The 26,047-nt window shown below is 43.1% G+C and overlaps 1 protein-coding gene across 1 annotated transcript in view; it reads left to right on the forward strand.

Annotated features, from left to right (window-relative positions):
* The window catches only part of Erc2 (ELKS/RAB6-interacting/CAST family member 2), a gene marked incomplete in the record, with an annotated part of 884,729 nt that overhangs the window by 716,372 nt on the left and 142,310 nt on the right, over nucleotides 1-26,047 (forward strand). The window contains 1 exon segment of the mRNA XM_055612370.1: nucleotides 8,741-8,806. Within this exon segment, the coding sequence (XP_055468345.1) occupies nucleotides 8,741-8,767 (27 nt within the window).

A 26,047-nucleotide genomic window follows, 5' to 3' on the forward strand; every position in this document is an offset into this window, starting at 1 on the left:
CATTCTCCAGTAGAAGAAAAACTGACCCAGAGTAGGAGTGCAGCTGTGGACCATGGAACACTCTTAGTAGAGGACTACCAGGACCCATATCCCAGTGCACACTCACCCTTGAACCTTGGCACACACAGGAGCCTAAAGAAAGCAAGGTTCCCAAAGCAAAGTCTTTTTCCTTGGTACAGGCCTGTCTTGTATTCAACCAGAATAGTGGGATAATTTCAGGTAGTGGTTAGTCCCCAGCAGATGCTGGCCTTTTCATTTTGCATTTTGATGTTAGGGGGCTTGTTCTGCAAATCTAGCCCCCAAAAATCGATTGCACAAGTATTTGACCCACCTCACTTGGCAAGTTTCCAGACTCTGTCTTCAGCTACAGTGATCATTGCTCCTCTCTCTGCTGCTCCTCTCTGGTTGCTGTGTATACCTACAACATGCCTTGCCTTTGAGCTGTGATGCCTTTACACAGAGGCTGATGCCCAGGTGACTGGACCTATGACCTGCTTCAAGGACTACAGCATTTATAGCCTTAGTTTTGAGGCTTCGAGGCCCCAGATGTGTCCTTGGTTTTCTCTTTCCACTAGCCAATGATCTCTGGGTTTGCTAACCTTTGGAAATAGAAGAGTTCCTACCTTCTTGCCCTCCCACCTCATATACACCTCACACCTGAGGACCTGCTCTATGTAGAATACTCAGGCTTCTACAAAGAATTCCCATGGAAGAGAAATTTGAAGCCAAATAGAAAAGTAGACCCTCACTGAGGTAATGGCTGGAGGCAGGTGGCCATCCAGGCCCCATAAGTTTTCTGTCTGGAAAAACCCATAAGCTTTCCTCTTAGATTTTGTATGTAGTCAATAAGAATTCGATAGCATCCATATCCCCAAAGAGAGGCAGCAGTTCCCGTTTGCCTTCTGGTCCCTATGACTTCTGACAAAGCCATCAGAGAGCTCCTGAGATCCCTCTGCCCTTTGGGGAATGTAAGATGGGGGCCTATGATTGGTGTCCTTGTACTTTCAATGGTAGATTAGGCAGAGCAAAGCCCTTTGAGTTCTGGCAGAGTTCAGTGTGCTCCAAGTCCCCCAGAAGATGAATTTTATATGTAAAGTTGTTATTCTTAGCCTTTGCTTAGGAAAGGAAAAAAGAATGTATTTTATGTTTTGACATTAAATGGGTGTGGGACAAATGTATACACAGAGGCCTGTGTGTATATATGTATATATCGCTATGTGTCAGGATGTACCAAGGACTTCACCACATATGGAAGAATCTCACACGATCATGTTTAACTAGAAATTTCTCTCCTGTATATATGTGTGTATAAATGTATTTTCATGCTTATTACATGGAAGAAAAATTAGCCACTGTATATCAAATTTACAAAAAATGTAGTTATAGAACAGCAGGGGTGAGGGTAAGAGAAAAAAAGGAGGGGAAGTAGAGGAGAGAGAAAGGAAGGGGACAGGAGAGGAGAAATTCCATAATTTCTAGTTGTCCAGGCAGTAACCTGATGAGAAAAGTTGTATGTCCTTAGCTTTTAGTATCACTATCCATTTTTGCCACCATGCCTAAAGTTTTCTGAGGGAGAACTTTCCTTTCGTTTTGTTTCTGCTTGTTTATTTGTTTGTTTTGTGTGTTGCAAATTTGATTTCATGGCCTTTTTCTGAAAGAAGCCTTGACCTTTGGCTTCAGAGCCATCAGCCCATGAAGGGCTCTCTCTCTTCCGGGTGCTGATGTTTATTGGATGGGAAAAGGGTTGAGAGATTTCTACCACTGCCGCTCCTGGGCCAGACTTCTCAGAGCTGGAGCCAGTGAAAACCTAGTGTGTCCATGGAGCTGCGTTCTGGGAGCCACTTGCTACTTTCCCACCATCTCTTTGGTCACAAGTACATTGGAAGATACTGTATTTAAAACTCAGCAGCTTAAAAAAATAAATAAATATATGTATGAGCTAAAGAGATGGCATAAATACCACTTTTTTTCCTCATCTTCACAATGACTATCAGAAATCCTCAGAGCCACTGAAATATATAACAGATGGCCTCTGCCATTTCTCACCATTGGAAACAGAAAGTGGAAGTCTATTTGCCTGCTTCCTTTTAAGGGCAGAAGCTCTGCAGTGACACTCTGTGGGGCCACAGGTGAAGAGGGAGATGGGACAAATGCTGCTGTTGTGGGGGGGTATTTCAGGGCCTCTTCCCTCTAATGTCAGCTGCAAGCTCACCCAAGTGTTCCAGGCCCAGGAAAGGAGGCCGGTTAGCAGGCACTGGGAAACTGGCTTTGCAGATTATTGCCAGAGCTCTTTAATCTGGGTGTGATGTTAATTCCTCCTGTGTAAGCACATGAGGCAAGCCCTGATAAACCCTGCAGAGAGAGTATTAATGTGTGGGAAAGGAGCATAGCTGCTCGGTGTACTGGGACACTGTAGACAGAAAAGGGTTTCCTCAAAGGAGGGCAGCACCTATTCAGGATTTTGCTCTTGTTCTGTTTGGGGTATAGCAGGGCTTTTTCTCTTTACTGGTTTGTTTTAGTTTCGCATTGTGTTTGCAGTATTAGGGCTTCATTAAGAGATTTGTTGCCCTGTCTTTCCAGTCAGCAGGGCTTTCAAGCCCAGCCTGCCCTCCCCAGCCTGTCTGTAGGTGGAACTCAGGCTTGGCAACATCAGAGACTAGATTCCCTTTCAACGTGCTGCTTTAATCCAGTCACATTTGTCTAACAGGCAGCATGTCAACTCTCTATTGAAAGGGGTGCCAACCTTGAAGTGCTGGGAAGCAGGGAAATCCATTTTATATTGCTGAATACCACTGCCTCCCTTTTCCCCCTTTAACTGATGTAATAAGGATCATGCTTGACTTACACACTCCAGGCACTTGCAGCTCTTCAAAGATAAGGGAACAACATAAGGAAAGGAGCTGGAAGCATCGTTTAATATACACTGCGCTCACTCACAAAGTCTGCAGGTTATTTAATAAAAAAAAAAAAAACACTTATTCACGAAATAATGGCACTATACACATTTGCATTCAGGTGTCTGTCTACTAATGAGCTTAGAAAACTCTAGCTTTGAGCAGCCTAGAGATGTTAAAATGATTATGGCTCTCTTTTGTGTTAGCTTGTTTCTGTACATGCGTTATATAGAATGACATTAGTGTAACATCAATCATTTTTTGAGTCATAGTGAGCAACTCCAGAATGCTCCTAATACAAATGATGTGCCTAGTTGGAAGCAGCCTAATTTTCATTCTCCTATTTAATTCTCATAGTACCCCATAAAGTATGGGTACTACATGTATTACCCCTCCTTTTTTGTTCTCTGTAAGCAACTGAGGAATGCAAAGTCAAAATCTAGATTCGGTGGCCCACCAGCCAGGAAACAATCCAACAAGAGCTATATGTTAAAAACAAAGTTTTACTATTTAACAAAGCCAAGTGTTAATGACTGATAGATGAAGGAGCAAAACTAAAGCCTGTCTTCACTCCTGCCCCTTTTCCATTGCTATCTGGAAGTGGCTTGGCTTTTAGCAGATGTGTCCCCAAATAATGATGGGGGCACAAAGACTCTCACTGGAGAGTCTTCCAGCAGTTTTCCTGGATCATTACTGGATCGTAATTACTGGGTCCTTCTCTTGAAAGAAATAAACAAAAACAAACAAACTTCTTTTATGGTACTAAAATTTTGAGTGAATACCCAAAGATGCCAAGTTAAAACTGAAGGAGAAAGGCTGCCACCATAGTGTCTGTAATGTTCTTGGTGGCTCAGCAAGAGTGTCCCTGTGTGGCCTTGCCTCGGGCTTCCTGAGATGAGTCCACCTAGCTCCAAGGGCTGTCCAGTCTGCCTCTCCCCTGAGAAGTGCCCCAGTCACAGGTGAGCCACACCAGTCATCCCCCAAATCAGGCAGGGACGTTTCTTCCTTGACTAGATGGGGTAAAAAGAAGGAAGCAGGGAAGGATGGAGCTGATGTGGTGGAAAGGGCAAAACATTCTGTGGAGACATGAAGTGATCCTCACCTTAGCAACTCTGGAAGCCAGGCAGCATTCTCTTTCAGAAGGTTCGTTTAAAAAATAATAAATTAAAAATAATTTTTTAAAAAAGCAAGAACAGAACCTGCAGCATTGCTGCTCATTCACATGAGCAACATGGCTCCTATGGCTGAGAACCAATCAGTCAGGCAGCCTGAAAAGAGTGAAGACACTGTCCTTCCCCCACAGAGACCTTGAAACTTTTGCTGAGGTACTGCTGATATGTCTATGTGAATAAGCCCCATGGTCTGTGAGGACCCTTTTCTTCCAAGAGTCAGGGGATCTAGTTAGGTTGTAGCATCATCCATCAGGTGGGATCATCTGGGGAGGAGGGCAGTGGGTCATGCAGAGTACTACAGAGCTGGACTACACTGAGTCAGCCTACACCACAGAGGGAGGTTCAAATGTGCTCTCTAGGATCCAGCTCTGGCAGGGTCAGAGCTGTACACTTTTGTACATGCGCAGTCTGGAATTTTACCTTGGCTCCACAGCACCCGGCCAGGTGTTCTTTGGTGGTTTGCCTCCTCTTCCTCTCTGTTCAGCTTCCTACGTCTGTACAGAAATCTACCTGACACCTGTGTCTGAGGCTGTAGTGAAACTTGGCAGAGAAAAACAGCTGGCTGTGAGCATTCTCTCTGACCCAGAAGAGGCACCCAGAAGAGGTAGCTTTGAAACTGCTCAGGAATGAGAAAGCGTTTATACTTAAAGCAGCCAGGGACATGGATGTGGAGCTGGCTGAGCTTTCTCGTTCTTTGGGATGCTGCTGCTGGGTCCTGCAGGTGGAAGCAAATGCAAGTCACAGCTGGACCTGACTCCATCACCAGGGTAGAGATTATATCCACGAGCCACGCATCCAAAACAAGACAGATAAAAGAAATGAATAAGCAGTCTTTAGAGGGAAGGTTTGGACATGAACACACTTTCTTCGAGCCTGTTTTCCTTCACACACTCTGCAGCTGGAAATGTCAAGAGGATGTTATTTTCGGAAACCCAGGCTCAGTGTATGTCCTGGACCCTACACTATAGCCCTGCTTTTGTGACTCAAAGTTTTAAAGAAGTAGGGGTAAGGGAAAGTCTGGAGACTGCTCAAACTGACCTGTTCCCACACAGGAAAATCTTTTGAAGAGGAGGGAAGCCTTACTTTCTTGCAGACAGTATTAAGTTCCCACAAAAGCCATGAGTTAGTCACTGGCTCTCCCTTGATTTCATCCACTTTCTAGTTAAGATAAGTATGGCAATAAAGTCTTCATTAGAAACTTAATACTCTAGTTTTAAGAGGAAAAAAAATCAATCTAATTACCCAAGAAGGACTACAGATGTTTTAGAAAACCTAACCAGCTTGGTTTTGCCTACCTGCTTTACCTAAAACTTCAAGATAGAGACCAAGTAAAGCCTTACCATGGGTTGTTTATTATGCCAGACCATCAGGTTCCTGTTCAGAGCTTCCTTGATGAGCTAATAAATGACACTCCCCCCAAACACCTATACACACACACACATACACACACACACACACACACACACACACACGCACACACACCAGCTAGCCTTTTGTCTTGTCAACAGTGACTCAGTTCCTTTGTTTCTAGATCTTGTCATCAACGAACCCACAGTGAGCAGCCCATCTAGAGAGGAATTTGTTTTATCTCAGTATTTAGAGAATCCCATTAGAGCCCGGCATCTGGACTGTAGGGTTTCCATCAAGGCTTCTTGTCCATCACATCAGCCTTGAAGCTGTAGCTGCATTCTGGGGTTGTTTGACAGTTAAGCCTCTCCTAACCTCCAAACTGGCTGTCTGTAGTCTCTCTTCTCTGGGCTCCAATACACAGAGCCCATTCCCAGCTTCAGATGCTGTAGACAAAAGCAAACAGACGGCTGATGGACCAGAGCAGCCTCTTCCCATCTAGATATTTTGCTGACTTCCAGCAGAGCAATCACTCACAGAGGACACACTGGGGATCAAACAGCAGTCAACATCTAGAAAAGCCACCACAGAGTAGATCTGGAAGAAGGAACTCCAGACGAGGAAACAGACTCAATAATGCATCTTAAAACTCTAAGCATCTCCAAATGATGTGGTCGCAAGTTAGGTATCAAGGGTCTTTATCTGTTTTGTTGTTGTTTGTACTTGGTTTTTAATTTTTTTTTCTGATCTCCAGTTTTACTTTTTTGTGGAGTTAGGTTTCTGAAAAGCCTAATATTTGCATAAAGAGAGGCAAGCAGGGAGCAGTCATACAGCTGCATATGTTTGGAAGACATGGAGCTGCCTCTCAGATTAGCTCCTGCATCTTTGCTTTTTATTCCTCAAGTGGACACTCTCTCTGACCCAAAGAACTTGGTGATGAGGGTCAGTTCATGTTTATGCTTTGAAGACAAAAAAAGACCAGAAATGGCCACCATTTCCTTTTCTATTTTCCTCTAAAACCTTGTTAATCTTTGAAAATGAAGAACTTTTAAAAATACGTAATATTCTCAGTTCATGAGAGGAATGTATCCACATTTCTACCATGTTAAATGTTAGCTGAGTTTATGCTGGGCTGTCATATTTCTTTACTTTATCCACCAGTGTACAAGCCGTCGATCTCAACATCTGGTTTTTAATAACCCTCGACATCTGGGAGCTCCTTTTTATTCCTATGGTGGATGAAGAACAGTAGTGATATTGGCAGTGTATATTTTCAAGCTACAACTCCTGTCTGTTTCAATCATAATTAATTACCACTCTTTAATATATTTAATTTGCTAAAAGTGATTTGCATTAGACCGCAGTTCGCTGTTAGGAAAGTAGTGGCAGATTTTGGTGGCATTGGCTTTTCTTTCTTCTCCTTTTGAAATTGAAGCCCTACATGAATGGACTTGGAACAAACTCCACATAAATGTGCTGTTGTGTTTTAAATGCAAAATGAAATAAATTGCTCTGCAAGCAAAGTTATTTGACAGCCATTTAGAAAGCGGTCAGCAGGGGCTGTGGGCTGCATTTTACAGAAAACCTCCAATATTGTTTTGTAACTGGCAAATTGTAGCATCTTTCTGTGCCTGGGAATTTTCTTAAAGAACTGATATTGGGGGGTCAAGAGCCTTATGATGAAAGTCAGGGCCTCTATTCAGAGAATATGTTTATAGACATACCCACTGAAATTCTGCATTGAGTCTTACAGCTTGCTAGGTCCTCAAAGCTTCCTTAATACTGCCCTGGGCTGTCCTGCTGGAAGGTTTAAAAAGGAACATCAAGTTTGCTTTTCTCCAGAGATAGAAAGTTCAGCTAGTGTCAGAGCGCACTTTTCTCAGTCCTGTAGGGATAAAGAACTGTATTGCCAGAATACTGGCTAGGAAGTACATATACTCCTCCAAATCGATCTCTGTACTTGCTTTCTGCAAAAGAATTTCTGAAGGTTCATACTGACTTATCCCGTTCAAATGCTCTTGATTGACTCAGGTCCCATGGGGGATCCTTGTGTTTTCTGAAACACTGATGCTTTTGGCAGTCTGAAGTCTCTGGACCTTTTCTCAAAATAATATTTTCAATGCATAAGAGAAACAAAGTTAAAAAAAAAAACTGTATTGGGAATCAGTTCAAAGAGTATACATATAAACCCTAAAGTAGATAAAAATTACCTTGGCTTACCAAAGGATATGAAAGCACATATTGAATTGTGTGAAATTCCTGGTTTCAGAGGTCTAGGATAGTGGTGTTTCCATATACCCCAACCTACTACTCCCTCCAACACCTTCCATAGTACAGATCCAAGTGTGGAAAGTGTTCCCAGTTACTTTCCTCCTTACTTCCAGTTTTCAAAACAAAGATGCAACTCTGACCAAGTCCACTGTCCTTGGTGAGTAGCTCTCAGAAGATGTGTGGAGCCAGCATGTGGACACTCCAGCTCACCTGCTTGTTTAGATGCACAGCTGTGACTTGGCCACGAAGCATATACTACTGTCTACAAGAATTTTATTTCCCTGCTTATTGGCCACTTCTCTAGAAGTTATCCAGAGCCATTTTGGAAACATAGTCAACCAGAATTCAAACCAAACTAGTTTCTGTTTATCCATGGCTGCACACAATGTTAAATTAAACAACATCCTTTCTACAAGCGTTCTGCTGAAATGAAAGTTTACACTTTTAAACTTTTTATTGTAAAATCAGTCTTTCAACGTATGTACACCTTTCTCCATGAGCACCAAATAGAGGCCAACAAGTATGACTGCAGTGTGCTGGAAACATTATAAAATAACCAGTGTGAGCTATTGCATGCTAAAGAGCTTATTCCACCTAAGTAAATAGGTTTTTTCTTAATTCTTCTTCAGCTTTTATTGATACTTTAAGCTTAAAAGAAATTAAGGGTATTTGATTACTATAATTACTTCTCTGCTTACTTTAAAGGCTTAATCCACCTTAGGCATATGCAATTCAGATTGCATGCTTTCCAGAAAAATAATCATCTGCTAATATAGACTAATTTTAATCTCCTAATCCAGCCTTGACAGAGTCACAGCTTGAGTAGGTGGAATGTTTTTGTGTGGGGTTGCCATAGATACAAAACTTGGTTATGCATTTGACACGCCAGTGATGTGGAACTTAAGTTACTATGGAGTTTTTTCCCATACTCTTTAAGATGAAGCAGAAAATGCAGATTCTTGTGCCTTTCCATGCATGTCGGTGTGACTAACCTTCTCTTCTTTCATTCTGGCGCGCCTCCTCTCTGTGCACCTCCCCACCTCGGGCCGGCCGCAGGATGACGAGGAGGGCATATGGGCATAGCCGGGCCTGTAAACCAAAGTTCCAGTTTTGTTTTGAGGGGTGAGAAACCATCTTTTCTATCATTTTTCTTAAAAAAAAAAAAAAAAGAGTTTGCATTCTAGTGTTGTATTGTGTGTGTGCTCAGTTGTGCTCGCTAACGTTTGTGGTTGTGCCCTGTGTTTGCTACCGTGTTCCATGAGCGCAGAATGGCCGCGTGCTCTGACCATTCCCAAGAACCCAGACCCTCCCACCTTGCCTCCCCCCTCCTACCCTCACCACATTGTTGCTCTGCCTTGTTGGGGCTGGGTTTAGCACGATCCAAATGTTTCTGTGTCTTTCAGATGTAAACTGTGCCCTTAGGATTCATGTACACTCTTCTAAGGCATGATTGTAGACTCAAAAAAATGTCGCAATTCTGCAGTCGTGGTTTGCAGCCGACTGCTTGCTTTACCAGCTATACCAGTGTGGCGTGACTCTCATGTCCTTCTGGTTGTGCCAAATATTTGGCGAGGAATAAGGAAAACAAAAGTATGTATCTTCATGAAGCTGAAATGGTCATCTCTAAGAAGCCTATTGAATGGATTGTACTGTCCCTTCTGTGGTGGTTCTGAAGAAGACACGAGGATCAAGGCATAATCATGGTGAATGTATAACTAACTCTTGCAGTAGGTTAGAATGGATGTGTTGCTACAGGGGGTCTTAGTGGCATTTACTCTGTGGCTTTGATTAAAACTTGAACTTCTAAGGCATTTGCATTATTGATTATGTGCATTGCATTTTATAGAGGGCTCCTGCCTTTTTTCAAAGCTGATCTTGGCAGTGAAGAACCCTCCTTTTATTTTACTTTGTTTTGTCTTCTTCACTGTGATTGAGTAAGGGTGTATATAAACACACACAGTCAGAAATGGAACACTGAACTCTGCCTGCTAGGAATTGTTCTTCTCCAACACAGTAAGAATGTTTACCACCAAGCCAGAACTCCCTGGAGTTTAGTGTGCGTATGGTGACATGGATATGCTGTTGAACTTGATGACACTGCATATGACATTTTGTTCAGAACAAGAAACGTGGTAGACTTTGTACTGGGTAATTTTTTTCTGGTCAGAAGGTATTTCCCATGCTGATCTTTGTTCTAGGATAAACATGAACTATCACAGTGCTAAGGAACCAACATTGAGACAACTCTTAGAATAATTAGATGTGTGTATTTTCTCAAATTCTGCCTTTCTGTAGCATGGCAGTGCAGTCCATGAAAATTTAACCCCAAACTGGTATGTTTCACCCTTGGGTGTCAGTTTCACTACTGTGTTTCACTTCTTTGTTGAACCTACTGTAAGTCTCATGCATGTGCCAGTTGGCTTTGATGGTTCTTGTGGCAGGAAATGTATAGGCACTAGTTTTGGGGTAGGGCATCTGTAAGCACAGTAAAGATGTCACCCCAGGAGCCATGTCATACCAGTAAAACCTACCATTCAGAGTTCTTGTCTCTTCTTCCTGAGTAAATGGGGAGGCAGTACTGTCATGAACACTCTAGATGCTGAGGAGATCAAGAGGAAAGCTTGATAAGGAGGTGGTGACACCAGGGTACCACCATAGGCAAGAGTCAAAAACTTAACAGCCTCTCCAGGGAAAACAGGAAGACATAGCATTGGAAAGACTTGACATAGGGAAGCAAATAAAATATATACTTACCTATGATAATATTAAATAGAAAGGGTTTTTAACATTGAAAAGCAAACAGAGAACATTTACCAGCAAACACACCAAGAAAGTGTAGGCACAGGAAGGCTCCACAGGTTTGGGAATGGTCTTATGAAGGGGCCTGGCACTTGGGGCTCTTCTGTGAAGTGGTCTTTTGCAATAAGCAAATGTTAGGTAGCTATGCTGTACTTGTGTCTCTTCCTGAATGATGACTGCTCTTTCACAGGATTTAGGACATCTATCCTGATGTTTCCTGTGCCCCTCTCAGAACAGAACCAGCTCTAAGACCCATAGAAAATCTTATTTGGATCAAAGCAAATAAAGAGAATAGTGTTAAGTCCCTATCCCTTTATTGCTCTGTTAAGTTCCCCAAACACTGTGCATCCCAGAAAACAACTGTCTTCAGAAAATTCAGATATAATATTCTACTTTAATATGTTATAATAAATTTTTATAGACTTCTGGGGGAAACTTCTGTCTTTCTTTGGGACTCCTTTAAACAAGTGTGCTCAGACATCCTCAGACTTTTAAAGCTGTATCTTTAAGAGTTGAAATAATGAGGTAGTAGGGTAACCTTCTATTTTTGAACAACTATCACATGTTTCTGGTTGTATTACAATCTCTGAGGCCTAAAGAGACATTAAATTTATAACTAGAGATGAATAATAATGGTTCATTAAAAACTAACTGTTTTGAATGCTTTGATTTATAGCACTTATAAAAGAAACATTACAACATGCTCTTTGCGTATGCATCAGTTATATGCTCATCACAGCATCAGAGGACTTCACTTGAAACTGGGGTCCTGGTGCTGAAATGAATCATAATTTAAGTCAAATCGCTCTAGAATTTATAACAAATTGGAATTAGTATATCAGCCCAGCAGCTCCTCCTTCTATCGCCACTTCGAAATGGGAGGCCCCGGCCTGATTTATTTGTCTTCCTGTGATCATCCAAGAGTGGTATTTTATGAGAGCAAAGTGTACTAGGGAAGTTTGCTTTTCTAAGGAGTTTCAATGGTCCCTAGAATTAACCTTGCTCCACCTTTAATCCTCATGGTCAAACCTGGCTTCATCAGTCGGTGGTCTGTACACTCCAAGGGCCCTGTACTTCGAAGGGTTGGATCCACTCCTAGTTTAAGGTCTATGTCACCACTGTGAGATGCTTAAGCTTTCCCAACCATGGGTTCTACGTTTTCATTTTGCAGTGGATTCCACAAAGAGCAAAGTCAGGGCAGCTTGTGCATAGCATGTATTCCTGCACGCTCTGACTAGTTGCTGCTCTCTGCTCACCCCCCCCCCAACAGTTGGTTCAGCCTCCCTGTTTCCTTGTACCTAGGAACTACCTGGCAATGCATTTCCAGCAAGTTGTCCTTGTGGGCATTCCTGTGGTGTGTGTTTGCAACCACCGGACTTTCCCCCTCAATACATGCACTTTGAAGTGTGAAGATGTGTGGAAGGAGCCTTAACTACATCATCTCCCTTATTTCACAAAGTTAGAAAAGGCAGCTGTTCATTTCTACATTGATTTCCTTAGGGAAACCCCCTGGCGTGACAGGCTTAGGCATCAACCAATAACTCTTCATCTTCATTGAATGAAGGTGCTTTTCTTAGGGTCTTAAGTAGTGCTTTTGTCTGTAAACACTCAAGGAAATGGGACACTAGGAGACCAAGTTAGGGTACCTTAAGACCTACTGCCACATTTGCTTTGAGCCTAAGTTTTTTGAACTCTTGCTATCTTATAATTGAGCATGCAGAGGTCATCGTTTTTATTTCTTAAATCATCAGAAAGACACACCTTTCTCTATTGAAAGCATATGTGATAAAAAAAAAAAAAGAAACACAAATGCAACATTAGCAAGTTCTGGTGTGGGATCATGGCACTAGTAGAAACATCTTGATGCAAATGAAGAATGGGAGCTGTGTGACATGCTCAACAGACACAACATTTAAACGTAGGCAGAGGATTTTACACACAGAAGCAGGGGTGGGTTAGGGGAACTCACAGCACATCAAAAGGTATCTCACTGCAGTTGTGGAGTTCATATAGTCCTTGCTTCTCCCTGCACACAGAAGGCCCATGCTTATCCTGGAGTTGGAGAGATGGAGTGGCTGGAAGCAAGTCTTGCAAGCAGCCTCTTGCTCCTCCCCTTCCTCTGGGGTTTTCTCCCCTGCCTCTGCTGATAAAATACTTGCTGCTGCTTCTGTTTGGCTTAGATCTCTGGCTATTAGGCTGATCTACCTAATAGTTCTACCCTGAGTTCTACCCTGTACCATTGGATATTAAGACATTCATTCATTCATAAGTTTGCTTTTACTTATTCATCAAATGGTTAAGTTCTTGGTTACCTGCAAGGATAATAATGGTAAATAAAGTAAATGTAACGATCCCCTGTGAATCTTACCAAGTAATTAAGAAAAATAGAACATAAATGATTAAACACGTTACTGGTTATCTTACAAAATCTGATCATTGCTTGGGTAGAAACCAGGAAGATACTGATTGTAAGAGGACCTCATTGGACAAGGGTGTTCTGTGACTTTCCTGTAAGAAAGTGGGTTTTAAACCAGGTCTTGAAAGAATCAAAGTATACCATGCATAAGTATGTGTTTATGCAGTAGGTACAAGCAGGTACACAGGGAGCTGGGAGCAGGCCAACCTTTCTGGAAAGCATTTGAGTGGAACACAAAACAGAGATTACGGCAGAGAGGTGGGAAAGGGCCAGACAGCATAAGACCGTTAGGGCCAAATAAAAGGTTCAGACTCTAGCCTGAGAAAAATGAGTAGACACTGGAAGATCTTAAGCAGGGCCATGACATAATTCACTTTTTGTTGTAGATGGACAACAGCCCTGGCTGCTATGCAAAGGCCACATTTTCCTGGCAAAAAAAAAAAAAAAAAAAAAGCAGAAGTAGAGTCCATCCTATCATCTGAGAGAATTGATGTTTCTGACCCAGGCAGCAAGCAGTGCAGATGCAGACAAGTGTACAAATGGGAGAAAAATACTAGGAAATGAAGCCAGGAGGACTGGATGAAGAGGTCAGATAAAGGATGAAAGTTTGAATGCCTCTATATCTATCAAAGCTACAGAGGCTTTTGGACGGCGGAGGGCTGGATAGGGATCCAGGACTCCTTTTTTCTCCAGGCGTCCGATCATTGTGGCCAAGGCACATCCATGTAGGCTTGTGACCTGTGCTCTTTACCATTTGCCTGTGTAGCAGCATATGGGAGTCTTTGGGCTCTGGTTATAGTGAAATGCAAGCTGAGTTTAAAGTATGGCTAAAGTCCAACTTTAATTCCATGGCTTCTCCCAAGGAAAGGAGAGACCTTAGCTACTAATGATTGTGAAAACGCAATACTGTTTTGTGGCACAGGCTTACAATCTCAGCTATTTGGGATGCTGAGGCAGGTAGATCACTAGTGCAAAGCCATCTTGGGCTATTTAGTGATACCTCTAGTAGTTAAAAAACAACCTACAAATAAGGACTAAGGTTCTAACTCAATGCTAATGTCCACGCTGCTATACATAAGACTATGCTCTTTCCCAGCACCGTACAAAATAACAATAGTAGTAATAATAGTAAATAATGGGTTGAGGAGATGTGTATGGGGAGGCTGTTCTATAGACAAGGAAGCTAGAGGTTGTAGGAGGCCAACAAGGCCCGGAAGAGTGGGGAGCAGTGCTAATGTCTTTTGCTGCCCCCCCTCAGATCAGCAGGTTTCCAGCAGTCGATCAGGAAAGCAGGTCTCGTGGGATCTTGCTGTTTCTGGTGTTTCGCTTTCCATCTTGAACTTGAGCATCTTCTGTCCCGAAGAAGATTTCAACTCTTGTCACGACCCACGACGGGAAATAACCAGAAGCAATTTTGAGATCTTGCAGAATGGTCATGACACTCTTCTCTGCTTCCAGTTGCAAAATCAATTTCTAAACAGAGTGGGGTGTTTTAAGCTTCACTTCTGTCTCCATTGCTATTGTCTATGTTTTAATTATTCTTCTGGAAGCCATCTGTATATTTTTACCTTCTATCTGAGTAGAAAGTGAAGCTACCGTTCAGTTAGAATATGGACATTGTATGTACAGTCTTCGTAATCCATGTTTTATTGGAGGAAAAAAATTGTCTTTGTTTCAATAATGGAGGCAGACAGGAAAAAAAAAGTGCAGTTGCTGTCCTGAAAGGATTTTGGATTGTTCTCAGCCTATACATTCATGTCAGGAACCCTGCATGGTTAACGGATGCCCATGTGGACGTGGGCCTATTCCTTCCAAAGTGCATATGTGATCCGCAGTAGACATTCAGAGGTTCAGGGAAGAGCTGCTCACCTCCAGGTTCCAGCATGATTTCTGAATGTAGGCAGGCCTGGCCTTTGACCCAGCCCTGCTGGGCTAGGCTGGGTGATCTGTGCAGGTACTTTAGCAATCTGGCTATCTGTTTCCTCTTTTGGTGGAGGTTGTACATGGCTCAAAGGGCTGTGCTAGGGAACAGATAAGCTGAGGTAGGTACGGTGTCTCAGCATGCCTGGGGCTCAATATTAGCCAGAGTGTCACTGTACATTTTGCCCTGGGGGCCCTGTAAGTATATAACTCCATCTGCCAGCTAAAGATTGTGAGTGAGGCTGTGGGGCTAGTGAATTGAGGAGATGAGAGAAAAGGCAGAAGAAAGGGAAAATCAAACTGGGAAATGAATTCTTGTGAGCACAGAAAAACCTGAGTTACCTCCATGTTTTCTAGCAGGTATGTTTACCACCCCCCAAAAATAAAACACAGCCTTTCCAATATCTTTTGTTTTTCTTATTTTGTCCTGTCTTTGATACTTGAGTTTTATAGAAGAATTTTTGGTTTGTTTTAACAAAAGGCTTAACCAAAAAAAAAGTTTTTAAATTTTTTTTTTAAGTTTCAACAACAACAAAAAAAGCTTTAAAAACTTTTAACAAAGACTTTCTTTCAGGTAAAAGAAAAATCTAATGAGTAATAACATGAAAAGCCAGGGAATATTTGATGAGCACTTGCGGCCTGGGTGAGTTGGGAGAGAGCAGAGGGCCATGATGTCTCAGTCCAGCAATCCCTGCACTCCAGTGTGGTGGCTTAGGCTGAGGAAGGCGATCCCCAGCAGGACAGAGGTGATAGGATACTTATGCTGTGGCTTTTCTGGAACCATCCGTGTTACCTAGCACCTGGCACAGTTGTGCATGTGGCTTAGATATGATAGCACTCTCAGAGCCTGGAACCTGGCTGAGAAGACACAAACAGGTAGTAGTGATAGGTGATCATGGGCTAACTTAGGAGGCAGCTAGCAGAGCATTGTGGCATTATGCTGCATCCTTCCTTGGCCAGAGCTCGTGCACAGGGAGCTCTCTGCCCCTTGCCCTCCCTTGTCATTTGCTTCTGAGTGTGGTGGTGGTCTGGTCTTACTTAACCTCTTTATTAATGATCTGTAAAGAGGAAAAAAGAGCAAGTAGAGGAAGCCACAGATGACACTAATTTGAGAGGTATTGGAAACACCAGTGAGGTTAGGAAAAAAAAATCATACAAATGTCCTAAAGAAGGATAGGAAGGGGACAAATACTGGAGGAATCCAGATGCTCACATCTGGTGAAATTAATCAGAGATAAAGATATGAGTAAATGGAATATGAAATACTGAATTTCCAAAAGAGAAGAAGAAGAAGGAGAAGGAGGAGGAGGAGGAGGAGGAGGAGGAGAAGAAGAAGAAGAAGAAGAAGAAGGAAGAAGAAGAAGAAGAAGAAGAAGAAGAAGAAGAAGAAGAAGAAGAAGAAGAAGAAGAAGAAGGAGAAGAAGAAGGAGAAGGAGAAGGAGAAGGAGAAGGAGAAGGAGAAGGAGAAGGAGAAGAAGAAGGAGAAGAAGGAGAAGAAGGAGAAGAAGGAGAAGAAGGAGAAGAAGGAGAAGAAGGAGAAGAAGGAGAAGAAGGAGAAGGAGAAGAAGGAGAAGGAGAAGAAGAACTGTTGAGAAACATACTGTTTCTCAAAGGATCCCCAGTTCCCAGAAGGGTGAGGAGTTTACAGAACACAGGCCCTGGATGAGGACAGGACTTCATTCTACCCTGCATATAGATCCGAGCTCCCCCACAGCATCAGTATTAGAATATGTGGTCAGTGCAGGATTTTCAGTGACAGTATTCAGGATCCCTCCTGAAATGTTTTCTCAGCCTTCACTACTGCTCCTAGATAATCCCAGAGGTCAGTCTTGCAGCCATCTTACTGGTGGGCATTGTCACAGGCTAGAGCCTAGTTTTCTTTTTGGCTCGGCCTCCTTTTCAAACATCTCCACAAGTGCCAACAAATGGGAAAGCCAGACACCACCCACAGTAAGAATGAGTATCTCTGTGCACCACTGGGCACACCAACCAGGGTGGCTGCCTTCCATTCTGCTTCATGGCCTCCCTTACCAGGTGTTCTCAGGTGAAGTCTTTCATTCCCTTTTCTGTTAAGGTGTTTGTCCACGACAGTGTGTGAGATGGGAATTGTATTCCTTTCGTTTTGTTTTCCAGAATACACACTGTTAATAGGAGTAACAATAGCATATATCAGCTGAAAGCTTCTGTTGAGTTAGGCCTTCAGCCAAGTGGCTCATCCTTGTGGGGTTACAAGGTCTGGATTTCAGGTCCCATATCTCTAAGCAGATACTGTTCTGTGAATACGGGACCACACTCACCCTACAGCATGTCCCAACATGACAAAGTCACTGAAGAGTCTGTAGGAGGCACCCTTCTAATCCCCTTCAACCTTCATGAAGGTCCATGCAACCCTAGGGCTATCCTGGCTTGCTTAACACTGTGCATGCTCATAAGTCAGGCCCTCCTTTGAGTGTGTGGGTCAGAGGTCACAGGGTATAGACAACTTCAGACTCTGCCTGTCCCTAAGCAGAATCTTAGGATCTCTGTCAGAGTGGTAGCCGTTGATTTCTTGGAAAGATTGTTATACTCTTTGGGAGAGAAGGTCACTTCTCTAAATGAATCTGGTAAACGCATTAGACCCAGAAGGAGAAAGAAATGTTATTTGTGAACCAAAGGCATCCCATGAACTTTGTTGAGAGGAAACCCAGGACTGAGCCCCAGACTAAAAGTTTGAATGCTCACCTTTACCAGACAGCTTTCACTCACTGCAACCACTATTCATGTTTGCCATTCATTGCTTTTTTGTACATAGTAGAAAAAAATCAGAAAGTTTAATGAAGAGTCGAAAACACATCTTAAAGCATTATATAAGAAGTTTGTTTATTTATTTATGTATTTGTTTGTTTATCTATCTATTTATTTATTTATTTTAGCTTTGAAATTTTGAGGTAGGGCTAAGGCCTTATAACATACTAGGATGGGTGGCAGGAGGCTGACTCTGCATGGTGCCCCAGGAGCCAACTGTGCATGGTGCCACAGGAGGTCAGCTCTTTAGGGTTCCAGAGGCACTGTAGTTGAGAAGCACTTAAGCTCTGGAGTAGTATAGACCGAGTTTACATTGTGCCTCCGCTCTTAGGCCCTTGAAGGCAATACCAACTCCTGTGGCAGTTGTCCCAGAATCACCACCACTAGCCTCTCTTCCCATATGGGCAAACTGGCATTTCTTTATAAATTTGGTACCTGTTTCACTAGCAGACAGGCTAGGGAGACAAGGCAGGCACAGGTAGGCAGGCTGAGGTTGGCATCTGGGTCCCTCTAGGCAAATAAGGAGCAGAGAAAACTGCCACTGCCCAGTCAAGCTGTTCCTGGTGATGTTGTGAATTGTCCTTGTTCCCGCTGGGTATGAGATGGGCTGTGGCAAGCTGTGAATCAGTTGTAGTAAAATGAATAGGCCTGATGATCACCTAGCTCCTGCCTTGTGTGAACCCTGATTTCTGGCAACTGTTATCATAAAGAGAGAGTCTCCTTTGCCTCATAGGACTGCACTGTAAACTGATTCCCCTAGCCTGGCTCTGGCTGCTGTTGGGTTTTGGTTGGTTTTACAGTTTTATTTATTCTGTGTTCTCATTCCTTGGCACCAGGCCCTAGCTTGGGAGCATGTTGAAAACATGTCATAAGAAATCCTTCTCACTCTTGTATGGCCGAGGATGGGCAACATGCTGGGAAACTAGAGAGCACCCTGCGTTCTTCTGGGAAGGGAAGGGCATGGCTGCTGCCTTCACATTGTCAATGTGCAATGCCGTTCAGGCTCCCAGGCCCTGAACAGACACAGTAGAGAATTATCTCCCAGTAGAAGAGACACAGTAGAAAATTATCTTTCCTTTCCTGGAATGTAGAGTCAAAAAGGGGGGAAGGAGGCAGCACCAGAGGCCAGGAGCAGCGTTGTGCCTGCTAATAGAGGTCATGGGGCTTGGGAGATTTAATATGCTAGATGAGGTAGTGGTGTGAGACAACCCATATAACTTTTTTCCATGTTGTTATTCTTACAAATTATAAATACATCCACATGTACGTACCAATGCCTGCAGGGCCATACATGCTTGTGTTCCATGGTGGGTATCTCACATGAGTTAGGGGTCAGGCTCTGGAAGTGTTGAGTGCAGGTCACTGCTGTCTCCTAAGGTCATGGAGGCAAGCCTATCCCATAAGTTCTCTATCTAGACCCTCATCTTTTGAGAAATCCATGTTGTCAACCTTGTGGAGAAAGTGTCCCATGTTCTGATTTTGTCTAATTTCTCATCTACTCCATGAGACAGGCAAGACAGACATGCACCACACCAACTTCATGAAGAAACCAAGTGGGATTGAGACTGTTGGCTTGTCCAGGACTTCTGAGACAGGGCTGCGGAGAATTCGGGTGTGAACATACAAACACCTGTGCTCAGGCGCCCCTTCTGCTTGGCTTGTAGTTTCCTAAGGGTTCTGATTGGATAAGAAGAGTTTCTGGGGCTGAAGAGATGACTCGGAGTTTAAGAGCACTGGCTGCTCTTTCAGAGGACCCAGATTCAACTCCTAGCACCTACATGGCAGCTAACAACTGTCTCTAACTCAAGTTTCAGGGGATCTGACACCTTCACACAGATACATACAGGTAAAACAACAATATACATAAGAAGAAAGAAAGAAAGAAAGAAAGAAAGAAAGAAAGAAAGAAAGAAAGAAAGAAAGAAAAGAAAAGAAAGAAAAGAAAAGAAAAGAAAGTGTTTTCTATTCTAAAATAATAGTGATGGTACTCTGGGTCTAAATAAACTAAAAAAAAAAATGGAACTAAACAGAACCATAGATTTCTACATTGCGGGTCTTTGGGGGTATAGAATGGGCCAGTGCCCTCAAGGCACTGAAAGATAGGAAATCAATACTTTGCTTATGTATCAGGGTATCCTGTCTTCCCAGACCTTGCATTAAATGTGAGGGAAGGTAGTGTGTTATCTAGAGGTGATAGAAGCCTAACTTAAAATGTTATCAAGGCAGCCTTGATGTCTTTTACAGTGCGGTTGGGAAGAGGTACAAAGAATGACAAGGTCACACGAGGTCTCCTATGTTTCTTCTCAGTTCTACCATTGTAGTACATAAGCATCCAGCAGTCATGTGGGTAAGAAGAAAACATGGTGAAGTTCCAATATAAACTGTATTGGTGGACAGTAGCACGAGCATTTCATAGGAATTTCATTAGTCACAAATGTTCTTTTGATTTTCTTCCCCCATTGTTTAAAAAGTTCCACCCCTTATTGGTTGCCAAGCATAACTGGTTTTGACCCAGTGTGCTGCTGTCTGTAACCCATCCTGAGGGCTTTCACCTCCTCACCTGGTAGCTACAACATGGGAACCGGGAGAGGAAGGTACTTGCTCAGCACATGGGTTCAGAAACTGAGAACTGGGGTTGCAACCTGGCATGTCTATCTCCAAAGCTGTTCAATGGTTATCTTCCTTGCTGCATTGGCGCGAGTTGCATTCCTCACATGGCTCTTACAGATCTCTGCTTCAGGCTCTCCATGCAGCCCCCTCCCATGGGCAGCTAAAGACAGATCTTTTGGCTGAGACTATGAAATAAAACAAGGTTCCTATCTACTTCCTCTTTGCCATCAGACTCTTTCTTGCTAACTACTTTATTTCTGCATTCTCACACCATCTTCCAACACCTTTTCCTTTTCATGTTCATCTTTTTCCATGGATAGAACAGTCATATTGCCTGTCGAAGTTTTGGGGAATTGAGAACGAGACCTATGGGTTCAGCAGCTTGCCCTTAGCAACACAATATTTAATACCTTGAATCTCAGCAGCCTGATCTGGAAAGGGAGAAGTAGCCTTTTCTTCTTCTCCCACCTTAAGTTCTTCCTTTCACCAAGGAAATAAATATGTGTTGTTTTTAGCTTCTTCTTCAAGTGTCCCCTCTTCTGACAGTTACTCCTTTTCTTAGCAGTGCAATGTCAAAATGTCTGGAAGTACTAATCAAGTGTCTACTTGGTAGTAGAAAGACCTACATGCCTTACTTCCCATCTCCTATGATGTGTTGAGAATGAGCGTTCATCTATCTGTTGTCATTCCTCACAGCGAGAAATCATGCCACAGAGAAAAATGAGCCCCATCTTCCTGCAGCTCTCCATGCCAAGAATGGGTCACTTCTAATGCTCAGAGGGGTGAGCAAGCAGTCTAGGCAATAAAAACTGTACACTCACAGGTTCTAAACCCTATGCCTAGCCATTGACAGTAAACTATCACCATCAGTGGCATGCTGGAATTAGGAATTAGGTTAGAGGCTTAGAACTTCCAGGTATTTGAGAAATATCTTTGTTTCAAAGTCAGGAGAAAGTCTAACACATACCATAAACCCAGCAAAATTACAAAGAAAATTCTTAGGCTGCCTTTTTCCTAGATGTCGGTGGTGTTGTCTCCCCAATCCTAAGTAGATAAAGGAAATATTGGAAACAGCTTGTGGAAAAAAGGCTGGGTTTTGTCTCTTTTGCCTGAAGAAAAGCATGTGTACACTCGCCAGTGGTGACGCATTCTTGGAGAGGTTTTGAGGGATTGTGCAAGCCGGGTATATTCTAGCAGATGACAGGCCTTTGTGCCTTGTGTTGCATAGCTGCCAGCAGCTGGCATCCCTCAGAAGTTGTGTGAAAGTGGGGAAGGTGGGGGTGTAGACTTCTGAAAGAGGGTTAAGGGGACTTTGTATGTAAGTCTTAATCTCATTGGGAAATTTTAGAGCGAAAATGTAATTATATGTGAAATGCCAACAACCACAGCCAAAAGAATGTCTTCTCTTTGGAAGGTCCTTTGTTGATGAGATTAAAGGCTAAACCCCTGTGCCCCTGCCTACAAATCATTCAGATTATTTGAAAAGAAATGAAAGACAACACTGGAAGGGGAAAAAGTCACATACCACAATAGATGAAGCTTAACTAATGCCTACCTCTTTAACAACTAGTTCAACCAATATAGTCTGAGTACCTACTATGTGCAATTCAAGAGAAACCAGACAAAGTTCCTTCTTTTGAATATTTTACTTGAATAATGGATTTTTTTCTTCCTTCTTACTTTTATTCTTTCTTTCATTGAGACAAGATTTCATGTAGCCCAGGATACCCTTGCACTTATATACTATATATTTTATATAACATGCATAGTATAGTTTATATGAGGTATTGGTTAAGCACTCCATCTAAACAACAAAATCCTATGTCAAGTTATTATGCAGCCAAGGCTAAACTTGAACTTTGGATCCTTCTGCCCCTCCCTCTTAGGCACTAACTTGCCAGCATACACTAACTTGATGGGCACAATCAATATTCTTAATTAACTGTCAATGTAAGGATCTGCTCATGAGAATTCACACCCGTCCTGTTTAGCACCAGGCAAATTCACAATACATCACCTAGCACCAAGTACGTTTCCAGGTGTGAGCATGAACAGTTCCTGCAGCAGGTGACAGAGAGGTACATGATGTGGCTTGAACATGAGGACTGTCTGAGGAAAAGGACAAGGTACAGAGGAAGTAAAAGAAAGACAGGGAAATGACAGTAGTGTTAGAATGTGGGACAGGAGGAGCGGACAGAGCCCACTGGAGTCTAGTGAGCTGCAGAGCAATGGAACCAGAATGGTAACAATGAACTCCATTTGTCTTGGGCAGAACCTAGCCTACACCAAAGGCTGCCTTTGTCCATACAAACCTGTACTTATTAGTCTTTTGTATCTGCGTATGAGCCCTGAGTTGAAGAGGAGAGGTGAAATAAGGCTTCTAAGGAGGTGAGGGAGCCTGCCTGGAACTTAGTCATTTTCCACCCAACCTTCATTACTGTGTGACCATTAGGAACCATCATAGAGGAAGGGTTCTGAAGACCCAGCTCTTAAACCTCATGCAAAAACAAAATAAAACAAAACAAAAATCAGCTGTCCTCACACAGTTTAATTTCTCAGAGTTTGTATATCAGCTGATTTACATGAGTCAGCTAGAAACTCCAGTAGTGAGATAATGTGTACATATAAGAAATTGTGTACCGTATGTCTTATATAATACACATAGTATAGAGTATGTTAAGCATTGTGCTAAACTCTCCATCTAAGCAACAAAAGCCTTTGTCGAGTTATTAAAACTCCTCTACTTACAGAAAGGATTGGAAAGTATAACGGTGGATGGTAGTGAACAGTATAGTAGGAAAAACAGTAGCACTGAATGAAGACTTTAGAAAGCCTTATTGTCTTAGGCTCAAATATTTTAGAACTGGTTTTGCTTAATAAGAAAACAAAAACAAAACAAGCAGGGAAGCTAATGTCCATTTAATGAGGTTGCTTTGTGAATTAAATCCTCAAACCATGTAAAATGGGTAGTTCTGTGAAGGCAGCATGCTATCTGCCTTGATAAATGGAAACTGTTAAGAATATTCCAAAGATAACTGCTGGATCCTTTGAAGGGTTTTCAGGAGGGTCATGTAAATTGTTTGTTATGCTTTCCTTCAATTAAAACAAGAGTTTCTTCTATGCTAAAACCTCCTGCATATGTATAAACATGCTAAGTGCCTAGGTCAGCTGTTCTTAGTTCTCAGATCCCCCGTCCTAGCTAAAATGACCAAACCATAGCAAGGAACAGCTTCTGAAGCCCACAGTCTGATGCTTCACTTCCAGCTTTGGGAGTAATAAGGGCAACTTCACTGAGCTATCGCCTCACAGCTTAGCATTTTGCCGTGTACTAACTGATTGCCCCCAACACACTCTGGGCAGTTCTATTTTCAAGATAACTAGACCCTAGGGAGATCATGAAAGTTGTCCCCAGGAAGTTGCAGACAGTGAACAATGGAGCTGGCTTCTATGAATGAGCAGTTGGCCTCCAGAATTCAGTATTCCAGGTTTCTCGGCCTTTGTCCTATTAACAATCAGGACTAGACACAGGGCATTGCATTCGATAATGGGACAGTAAAGCACATCTGTGGGCCTCTAGCTACAGGATCCTGGGAGTATTCCTGTCTCCCAGCGTAACAACCAAAACTGGTTCCGAAGATTGCTGACTGCCCCCTTGTGGGCAAAGTTACCCCCAATTGAGAATACTATATATACACACACGTGTGGAAGCAATGTACTTGCATGGGCAGGAAGAATTCTTGGAATTCACTTAGACCATTGTTGAACTTTGACCCAGTAGCTGTAAAGCTACCTCACAAGCTTTACAGTCAGGAAGCCAGCTGCTTCTCTGTACAGAGGAAGGGAGGGGATCTTTCTGAACACACTGGGATACAGTGCACACTGGGGCATGGTGGATGGGGTGCCCGTTGGGGTGTATTGTTGGATGAAGGTGCAGAGAGGGCAGTGATGTTCTGGAGAAACAGACACCTGACACAAGAGCATAGCAGATCCCAGCTCCTGCTCTAGACAATGACTGTGGTGGTCCTTGAGTTCACAGGCCTGGTTTAAAGCCGGCTCCACCGCTAGCTGTTGTCAGAACCTGGGACGCATATTTAATCTAAGGGCCTCTGTTTCTTCTCCTACAATATATAAGCAATCTAATGTTGGTTTCTACTTTACAGTGGTGGTGGTAGTTCCTAAAATCACTATCTTATATATGATAGGAAGTATCCTGGAGACTGTGATCATTTGTTCTGTCCACTGGGCCTGAAGCTGTGATACTAGGTAGCTATGAAAATGGGGTCTGGACTCAGACTGCCCAAGCATAAACCCAGTATGGCCATGTGTTCTCTGTGTGATCCTGATGGAGCACCTCAGCCCATAAGATCCTCCGGCCTCCACGTCCTCACCCCTAGGCCCTGCCCCTGAAGTTAATCTTTTTGAGCCATGACATGACCAGGAGCTTGCTGCCCAGTGCTGAGCAGCAGGAAACCTTGTTAGCATTTGCTCCAGGTTGACACTCCCTCTCAGCATCTTTCCTTCCAGTGGCTGCCACAGCAAAGTACCACAAACGCTGATGGACAGAGTGGTGTCCTAGTGCTGAGAGGCTGTCTTTCTGGTCTGTGCCCCTAGCTTTCTGGTGGCTTGTGGGCAGTCTCCTCTACTGTTCTTAAGCTTGTAGTCCATTGTCCTGGGCTCTACCTTTATTTTCCCATGGAATCCTTCCTGTATCTGTGTCTATATCTTCACCTGTTTCCAGAAACACTCCTTATGTACTGAAAAAGTAAAGTCACCTTGAAACTCTTCAGGCCCTGCCCAGGTATATTGTTTTCACCCTCAGTATTTATTCAGAATAAAGTGGGAGGGTGCCAGCTGCGTGGGGGTTTTGGCATCTGTTAACAGGGCCTCATTTCTCCATCAAGGCTTGACTCTCTCCATCAAACAGGAACCTGCTGCTAAAGTTTTCAAAAGATTGTTGTGTTGTGAGATTTGAGCAAACTTGATCTTCCAGGTTTAACTTAAATATTGTTTCCATTTTGAAGCCTGTCATGTGAGTGTACCACAAAGCGCATTTGCTTCCCACACCCCAAGGCCCGGGTGGAGGTATGTACGCAGTAATAGAATACCAGGAAGAAAGAGGGAGCTTGAAATGGATCCTGGGCTCTAGGCCTGGGCAGAGACAAAGCAGGATGTAAGTAAAACCATTACTTCTCCCTCCTGATCAAAGGCAAGATGCTGCCCCCGCCCCCTTCCCCACCACCCAGAAAGCAATTAACACAGCCTGGCGGCTTTTTGGTAGTGATGAGGATTCTCAGCTCAGGACCAGTTCTGACTCACAGGGGTTGAAAGTGGGAGTACCCCATGTGCCCAGATTGAAAAAATGCAGGTTTGCATATAGAATATATTATAAAGTTCTGGTGGAGGAGCCACACACGCTTAATATGTTGACAGATGACTCTTTTCATCTGCCTTTGGTTCCCAGTGAGATCAGAATTTAGCAGCAGAGCCTAAAAGGTTAACATTGTAGGACTCAAGTAGACTCAAATAGATTTTACAACCATCCATAATCTTGTTAAATGTAGATTCTGATTCCTCTGGGGCCTAGGTGGAGCCTGATGGTCTGCATTTCTGACAAGCTCCCAGGTAGGTTTGCCAGATTTGGAGAGAAAGGAAAAGAAAAGTGGAAAGTGTGAAGACAATACAGCCAGTTACATTTGTGTGTCCTGTGCTTTTCTGGCAACTCTGCTCCCAGGTAATATTCATGCTGATGTGAGGACCACACTTGAATGGCAAGGGTGTATATTAGAAACACACACACACACACACACACACACACACACACACACACACACACA

Source organism: Psammomys obesus, unplaced genomic scaffold, assembly GCF_907164565.1.
Source record: "Psammomys obesus unplaced genomic scaffold, mPsaObe1.curated_primary_1811, whole genome shotgun sequence".
Lineage (NCBI taxonomy): Eukaryota > Metazoa > Chordata > Mammalia > Rodentia > Muridae > Psammomys > Psammomys obesus.